The 8922-nt window shown below is 41.1% G+C and overlaps 1 protein-coding gene across 1 annotated transcript; it reads left to right on the top strand.

The window, feature by feature from the left end:
• Positions 1–483: 483 nt before the first annotated feature.
• LOC137602410 (dynein axonemal intermediate chain 4-like) lies at positions 484–8494 on the top strand. The gene is made up of 10 exons (XM_068325103.1): positions 484–614; positions 851–975; positions 2372–2527; positions 2670–2799; positions 4700–4847; positions 6230–6381; positions 7299–7410; positions 7575–7798; positions 7875–8028; positions 8465–8494. The coding sequence occupies exons 1-10, from the start codon at positions 484–486 to the stop codon at positions 8492–8494; spliced, it is 1362 nt and encodes a 453-aa protein (XP_068181204.1).
• The last annotated feature ends 428 nt before the right edge of the window (positions 8495–8922 follow it).

The raw sequence follows: 8922 nt of genomic DNA, 5'->3' as shown, positions 1-8922 counted from the left end.
ATGATGACCTTGACTTTAAGAAAACTAGGTCAAAGTCAAATTTCAACTTTTGTACACTCAGGAACCGGATATTATAGAAAGACGAGGGAGAAGGCCAGTGTGAGTAAGACCATAGATCAAAGCACTACCTTTGATAGATGGTCTGAGATATTTGCCATCCTGAGATATTACCCCTGTGGTACTCCATATACGATGTCTAATGCTTTCAGTGATCCTTGAAGTCTGGAGTGATCCAGTGACTGTGTTACAGGATGGTTCTGAACCAGTTTAGCCAGAGACAAAAACAGGGTTGGACTTTAAGAGCTAGAAGAGTTTTCAGCTCTTTTTCATGCATATAATGCACATATGTCTGCATTAATTTATAATTATGATGTCTTCCTGCAGTGTTTGGTCTTTAGCAGCATGTCGTAAATTTGTGTTCATGTAAGTTTATTACATATGTTATTTTATTTTCAATGCCAGCGACTGAGACAAAGACACAGTATGGCATATGTTTCAAAGGAGACACTGAATGAGGTAGTAGACTTCTGCCTCACAGAGACAGATACCATTACACTGATGGACATCCCTTGCACCGTTGTTTCAGAGGATGCTGATGATGCAGAAGCTATGAAGTGAGTAAAATCTTCTGTCTGTCTTTAAGAAAAGAAATAAGTTTGAAAGACTCAAATTACCTTTAGGATACCTATGTGAAGGGCTTTCTTGGGTCTTAAACATTAAAATAATAAAGTAACATACTGTACTGTATGCCTGAAGTTGCACATTGTTTTATGTTTTATGCAAACATTCCACCCAGTATGTAGTTTTTTAGTTGCAACAAGGTGTTGACATTTTCCTCTTGTTCTGACAGAGAGACAATGATTCGCTATACTGGAGGCAAAATCAATAAGACACGTGTGGACGATTCAACACAGACATTCAATGAAGCACCAATGAACAAAGAGACCCAGACTGCCTGGATTGTCCACGATAAAGGTCAGGCTCAAGAAGCCATTTCCCATACTGTTTATTTCCTCAGCAGCAGTGGCTGTTCATTTATCAGAAGGCCGATGGTTCTATCTACCTTCCAGTCTTCATCTCAATGAAACTTATGCTGAATGTTGGTTTTTGATTGATTCTGTGAGTGGCTATCATTCCTGATAAAAGGGTGCCTTTCATGGCCTCAAAACTATGGATGTGTGTGGGTAAAATACTTTGAATGAAGTTTAATGCAGTGGGCAGCGCTGTTGCCTCACAGCACAAAGTTTCAGGATTTGCTCCTCTGAGGAGTTTGTATTTTTTCTCTGTGTCTGCATGGGTTCTTTTCAGGTCTCTCCCACCTCCAAAACATGCAATTTAGGTGCACTGTCCTTTGGTGTGAATGTGGAGTGAATGGTTTGTTTGTCGTCCATGTGCAGTGTGCTGACATCTCACCTGGGGTGTACCCTGAGATAGGCTCCAGCAGATCTGTGACCTGCAGGAGGGATAAGCAGCTGTAGATGAGACGGTTACGGTCGTCTCATCTACATGAAAATGGGTAGTTAGTTAGAAGGCTGTTATAATAGAAGAATCAATAGAGCCCTTATTGAAATTCATCAGTTACAACAGTGGCCGATTTGTTGGTATCAAACACATTTCATCTTCACAATTGACTTGCATTAGCTGGCGTAGTGGGTAACGCGCAGCTAGACGGTTCTGGGTTCGAGTCCCACTTCTGTGTGGAGTTTGCATGTTCACCTTGTGTCTGCATGGGTTTTCTCCGGGTTCTCTGGCTTCCTCACAAAAAAAAAATCAAATCAGTTGTATCCTAACTCATGGTTCTTATCTGCAAGGTTCATGGTATCCATGGTAGTGGGATTGAGGAGATCCTCGAAGTATTCTTTCCACCGCTTGACAATATCCCCAGTCAAGGCCAGCAGCTCTCCACCTCCACTGTAAACTGTGTTGGCTGTGCACCGCTTTCCCCTCCTGAGGCGCCGAATGGTTTGCCAGAATTTCTCTGAGGCTGACCGACTACTCGAGCTGCAGTACACCTGGCCTGCCTGTACCTGTCAGCTGCCTCCAGAGTCCCACACTTCAACAAGATTTGATAGGACTCCTTCTTCAGCTTGATGGCATCCCTTACTTCCAGTGTCCACCACCGGGTTCGGGGGTTACCGCCATGACAGGCACCAGAGACCTTGCAACCACAGCTCCAAGCATCCACTTCCACAATGTCCCCAGCCTCCTGCATACCAGAAGTTAAATAAAACTAATTATGATTAAGAAATGTTTTAGCTGATGTTGCAACTTGACAAAGTTGCATTACACATCATTATTGAAGGCTGTAATTACTATTGTTCACTTTTTCAAAGTTCTTTACCTCAAACTGGAAGCCTCCCGTGTGACACAGGCACAGGTGTGACTTCCTGGGACATCGATGGCTCTTTCTGTGACCAAAATGAAGGACTTGTAAGTCAGGAAGGTGACAGTTCAAAGACTCCAGAGAACATCAGTGAGGGTCAGCCAGAGACGTGTGAGGCGTGCAGCAGCACCACAGCAGACACAGGTAACAGTCACTGGGAGAACGTTCACCCCATCAACACCGTTTGTTTCCACAGAAAATCATCAAATATACTCTGTCAGACCTGTCAAAGATTTTGTACCCTTTATTCAGTGTAGGTTTTCAATAACATTTTTCATTTCTTCAGGTGTCCCCATTACTTCGTTGATTGAAATGGAAACACCTGAGCTCCAGCGCATCATGATGTTAGAGTCATTCCAAAAAAACTTAACAATAATGGAGAGGATCATCCTGCTGAACAACTCAAAACTGCCTAGGTGCCCATGAGCAAGGCACCACCCCCCTCTACAAACTGCTCATTTGGGGTGCACCACGATGGAGCTGCCTGACACTCTACCTCCCATTTTATATATACTGCATGCCTACAGGCCCCTTGTTTGTGTGTTTGTTTCAGAGAACTGTAAAAAACATACAGGCATGTTTCACAATATACTCAACCATGAGTGACAAATTCAAATTCAAAAAACTGTATTTGTATAACTATTTATAACATTGTATAACAATGACAATTTCCCCAAGGCAAACAATAAAGTGTGTTTCGTTAATTTCGTCTTTCTTTCTTCTTTCTTTCCATCACACAACATCATTTCTAAATAAGTGATGATGGTTAAATATTTGTCTTTAAGGCATTTAGAAAGACTAAATCTGGTTTTAACACTCAATACATACATTTAACGCTGCATCAGAGTTCTAATGCAAAAATCATAATATCTTTATCACTTCTGAAATCTGATGGATAAAATGGGAGCCCACATGAGACGGAAAAGAAAAAAAGGGGGACGGTGGACCTGCCCTATATAAAAAATACTACCGGATGGTTAAGCTAACTGCAATAGTGGCATGGGTTACAAAGGATGAGGAAACAGGGTGGATGAAGAACACAGTATAAGTAAGGATATAGCATTGGCAATGCTGCCTTTGCCGAATATAGATAGATATGAAATATCAATAAATTCAAAATAGAAAATGAGTGGAAAATAACTTTGTCTGTGGACAAAAAATGTTCAGAGGCCCTGAATCAATCTCAAGAGCCATGATGATTTCAGGCAACCCAGTTTCCTCCATCTGTGTTTGACAGTGGTTTTCAAAAATGGGCTGATAAGGGACTTGTCACTATTAATTACTCATTTGGTGGAACGGAAATTAAGTTTTTATCAATTACAGGAAAAATTTACACATCCGTTGAATGACTTGTATAAATACTTTCAAATATGACACTATATTATGAGCCACAAAGAAAAAGAAATAATTTGTAAAACTCACACTCTATTGAAATAATATTTTATTACCATACAGAAAAAGGTCTTCCTACTAATAACATGTCTCACATGTATACAAAACACTCATGGCTGATACCTCCCAAAATACTTTGAGCATTAAAGAAAATTGACCATTAGTCCAGATCCTAAGTTGTTGCTGGGTATTATCCCTGGAGAGATGTACGACGCGATCGGGGCTACATGTTGCAGAGTCTATCATTGATTGCCAAGAAGATGATAACTACGCACTGGAAGTAAGTAAAACAAGTTTGCACGATAGAATAGATGACTGCAAGACTCCACCTGAAGACAGACATATTTAACTGGAGTTGGAATTGTCTTAAAAATATTTGGGTGTTAATTGAACGATAAAACATGTTTAAAAAAGTGGTCTATATCTAATGTCCAGGGTTACTTTATGTTATATGCTTTGTATGTTTTGTATTTTATTTTATTTTTTGTTGTTTAAAAAAAAGAAAAATGATAAGTAAAAACAAAACAACAGCATAAAAGCCATCAAAGCCATAAAGACCAATATTATCTAAACACACTTTGTTTGAGAGAACATAAAGATCATCAGGAGTGCATCGCTGTGGAAAAAGGCAAGAGTTAAATCGTAAGTTCATTTCGTATTATTATTACACATGTCGCCTCACAGCCAGACGGTTCGGGGTTCGAGTCCTGTTCTGTGTGGAGTTTGTATGTTCCCCTGTGTCAGCGTGGGGTCTCTCTCCCTTTCATCCCCCGCTTGTTCCCCAATAAGTGGGACAAGTAGATGGAAGGTAAGGTAAACTCATTTAATCCCATCACTTGGTTGGTTGCACAGTTCCATGACAGAACGTGGTCGGTCGTAAATGGAGGAGTGTTGGACTGAATTGTGATTTATGTAAGATTCCAGCAGCATGATAAAGCCCATGACGGGGGACATGAGCAAGAAGATTGAGGAGAGCTCTTCATCTCCAATCCTTGAATGTCTGTGGACTTTCAGCTGCAGCCTCACCAATAAATCCATCATTACCAGCATGGCCTTGAACAAGCAGAACCCAGTAGGTACCGCAAGCCAAAAAACACCCGAACCAACTGCTGCTGTCCACAGCACAGCAGATTCTACACACCCTAATCCCTTTGCATCATCTTGGATTATCATTTAATTTCATTTTTTTAGTGTTAAAAAAGGGTTTAATTACCCTCATAAAATATTTTATTATGATTGTATTATAGTATATAAAACATTGTTAGATATCAAATATAAAAGTACAGAACACCTAAGCAGTAGAGTAGCCTCCATCTTCCAGATTTATTCTGACTGTAACAACACACATGTTAACGTTGAGTCCTAGTAACCCGCATTCCTGACATGGTCAACATGGTTTGAAAGTTAAACTTTCCTAACTAGAATTGTAATTGACAGAATAACTCTTAACAACTTCTTCCTATCATCATAAATGAAATGTACCCTAGGCGGGGAATCCTGAATACAGTGTTCCCTCCTTACTCGCGTTCCAGGACCACCCACAAATAACAAAATTCCAGCGCAGCTATTACCGTATTAACTGGAGGAGCCGCGCCCGCCGTCTGTAGCCGCGAACTGCAAGTAAAAATGCGCCAAGAAAATCTACTGTCGTGAATTTATCATGGAGTGTTCACGGGTCCGGACAGAACCATCGCGTGGTCCGGATCCGGACCGCGGTCCGTCATTTGGTGACCCCTGCTCTATGGAGAGAGAAAGAGCGACAGAAGAGGGAAAAAAGGCGCACCAGATTTTCCCCCTAGTCGCACCGGTGCTCCCAAATATATGTAATAGTCGCACTGATAAAAATTTGGGCGCATATGAGACCAAAATGGTCGCAATGTAGAGCCCTGTTGTATTTCATTTTTGCTTATCTGTAGCTTAACCATTATTGAATGACCATACCTAGACTGTGTAAAGCACTTATTGTGAAATTATTGGTAAAAAAATGATAATCAAAATATTGGTTTTGTTGCCCATAATACCACCTAACTGAAAAACATTTATTTTTAATGGTTCCACTGTTACCACTACTGTATTTGTTTAGTAATTTGAATGGATGCCTCTTTTTGTGGGTTTAATCCCAACACTAACCCTGACTCCTTATCCCCTGTGTTCTCTGAGGGTATCCTGGCAGTCGGATACGGTGGTTTGAATGGCCCACCACCATTTAAGATCTGCTGCTGGTCCCTTGACAACCAAATAGTAAGGCTATGCATTTTATGTTTGTGTCTTTTCAGCCTCCATCTACCTTTTCTCTACTTTAATGGTTACTCCTGTGGTTTCCATGGTAGCTCAATGCAGCTGCTGCACATGTATGATCATGAATGTCATGTATATTTACACTATTAATCTAGTCAGTTTATCAATGTGGATCATTTGGGGCTGACAGCGGCTCTATTTGCGTCCCTTGTGCAGTGGCCAATGAAAGTCTTCCACTGTCGGAGTAGTGTGACATCATTGGAATTTTCATCCACCGACCCGGATCTGCTGGCTGTAGGGATGTTTGACGGCCCTGTGGCCGCCTGCAACATCAGGAGTGAGGAAGAGGCCTTTGTCCCCAACAACAGGTGACGATGGTCGAGTGTACGCATAAACGCTCTGATCACAAAAGAATTACCACAGGACAAACTGTCATTTCCTTGTAGAACGTGTCTGAAGAAGCATATCGATCCAGTGTGGCGGGTCGGCTGGACCACACCAGCAAGTTCATCACCAGCGGCTCAAAGGGAACATGTGGAATGTTTCATTTCTGTGGCAGCAGATGGCATAATTGCCAAGTGGCTCTTTAGCAGTAAAGGTCTTCAGTACAAAGGTGCAGAAATCTGGATGTGGTGTTCACCTCATGAAAGTTTAACAAGTGATGATGAAGTGTCACAGAACAATGTTCTTGTGTTTTGTTTTTGCATTTTTAAAAAAAATTTATTGACTGCCATTACAAAAAGATCTGTCAACAACATTTAAAATTTTCTGAGATAATTTAGCCCAAAAATGCTCTCAGCTGAGCAGACAAGAAAACAGAGCTTATGTCTATCGCACAATGTCATCTTTTGTCCAGTGATTTTCTAAATTAATGATAATAGTTTATTTTATGTCTTTAAGGCACTTAGAAAGACCTAATCAGTACATACTGTAGAAACTCATTACATACTTCTCACAGCAATGCTGCAGCAGAGATCTAATGCAAAAATCACAATATCTTTAACACTTGAAATCATGATTTTAGATATGATGGATCTTCGTTGGAGGCCACATGAAACGGTAAAGGCTGTAGGAAACAATGAGAAAAAAAATCCTCTATCAGCAGGGACCCGGATATGTTGTTTTGACCTCCACCCAGCAGTAAGTAAAAAAAAAACCAACCAACCTATTTATGCAGAAGAGAATATCACATTTCATCATGCAGGCTGTCAATACCTTATTTAGGATTTTAAGATGGTGATTTTAGGTGGCATGTTCCTCTGACCTGAAGCTGTTCTCATCTTAGTGTGTTTGTCATCCTGCAGGATTCAAACATGTATCTGGTGGGGACGTGGCTGGGCTCCATCCACCAGGGCTCCCTCGTCGCTGACACTTACAGCACTTACGAGAGACAGTTTGTAAGTTTCTCTGAAAACTATGAACAGGCCTTTGATGACTGGAAATGCATAGAATGCATACACAGTAAAAGTCAAAGCATTCCAGCAGATGTCTACATGTGCTTGGAGTTTGTTGGTTAACTGTCATTGGTCTTCCCTCCTCATCACGTCCTGTCCTCCCTCAGAGCTCCGTGAACCACGTTGAATGGTCTCCGTTCTGCTCTGATGCATTCTTGAGCTGCTCTGACCGGACCATCGAGTTGTGGAAGCAGGACCGCTTGACACCTCTGATGAGCTTCACATCGACCCAGTCGGTTGTTCTTGCTGCCAGGTGGTCCCCAAAGTGGCCCACAATATTTGCAGCCATTAATCAACAACAGTTGGAGATCTGGGACCTGAGGTCAAGCACGTGAGTCAGATGAACATTCATGTATTGTTTCGATGAGATGAGAGCTGGATACAATCCTCTGTACTCATCTCTACAGCAGGGACCCCATCCTCGTGGCCCGTCCTGCGCCGGGTGTGACAATGACGTCCTTGCTTTTTGCTGGGGGGACAGACTGCGTCTTAGTCGGGGACAGCGATGGGATAGTGACTGTCTACCATTTCAAGAATGTCGATCTGGGAGAAGGCCCACAGGTAAAGTGAGGCTGCTCATGTTGTAACTGTGGGATATTAAAATTCTGTAGATATGTCTCTCTTTGCTAACCGGTCCATTTATTATCATTGTTTGTGTTTTTTTTAAATCGAGTATTTCTGAGCACACAAGTTAATTTACAGCAGAGCACAGCGGGGGTCACATGCATGACACGGGACATTTCCTGTGAATGGACTTGATATTCCAGTGATTTCAGTCTGCAGAATGCTCAAAGTGAAATCAGTTTATACACTAGTTGTGGTTGTCATGAAGATCCTGACAAGCAAAGATATGACATAGATTCTCACCAGACTTTGGAATTTTTATTACTACAGGAATAGTACTACAGTTGCAAGAATATTGTGTACTAGTGTTCAGTTAACATTTAGTACACTGTACATGGGTGAGTTGAACTGTCGCCCTTCCTTTTTCTTGCAGATGGAGACTTTGGAAGACATCATTGCCTAGGAATTTTCCAAATTCCGTTCACCTTTCACCCTCAAAGGCTGCTTTGTGAATTTTTAAAAAGTAGTTTCTGATACTGTATTCTGTCAAAACGGTTTTTGCTTGTGAATCATTGATGGTTGGTTTATTGTGGCCTGTTACTGTAATTTTTGATAGTTGAAGAAACTGAAGTATCCAGAATTTTATATTTTATGTGTGTAATTATTGTAATATTTCTTGCTGACAAAACAAAACAACAGATAAAACTGGTAAAGAGAGTCATGCAGACTTCTAGCTTCTAAGAGGAAGTGGTATGGCTAAATAAAAGAGATGAAGTATGAAATGTGTAAACAAGTAAGTTGTATATTTGAGCAGATGTGTCAGAACATTCACTGAATATTGGTGGATCGTAATAAAGTTGGATTGAAAGACTTCATCCTTCACATCAATCT

This window comes from Antennarius striatus, chromosome 10 (genome assembly GCF_040054535.1).
Source record: "Antennarius striatus isolate MH-2024 chromosome 10, ASM4005453v1, whole genome shotgun sequence".
In the NCBI taxonomy this organism is placed as follows: Eukaryota; Metazoa; Chordata; class Actinopteri; order Lophiiformes; family Antennariidae; genus Antennarius; species Antennarius striatus.
This window is presented reverse-complemented; position numbering and strand designations above follow the sequence as displayed.

Excerpts from the sequence above, each read along its gene's own strand:
- LOC137602410 (XM_068325103.1), top strand. The coding sequence starts at position 484 with ATGGCATATGTTTCAAAGGAGACACTGAATGAGGTAGTAGACTTCTGC. Across the intron at positions 7,799-7,874 it reads TGGGACCTGAGGTCAAGCAC|CAGGGACCCCATCCTCGTGG; the intron begins GTGAGTCAGATG and ends TCATCTCTACAG. Across the intron at positions 8,029-8,464 it reads ATCTGGGAGAAGGCCCACAG|ATGGAGACTTTGGAAGACAT; the intron begins GTAAAGTGAGGC and ends TTTTTCTTGCAG.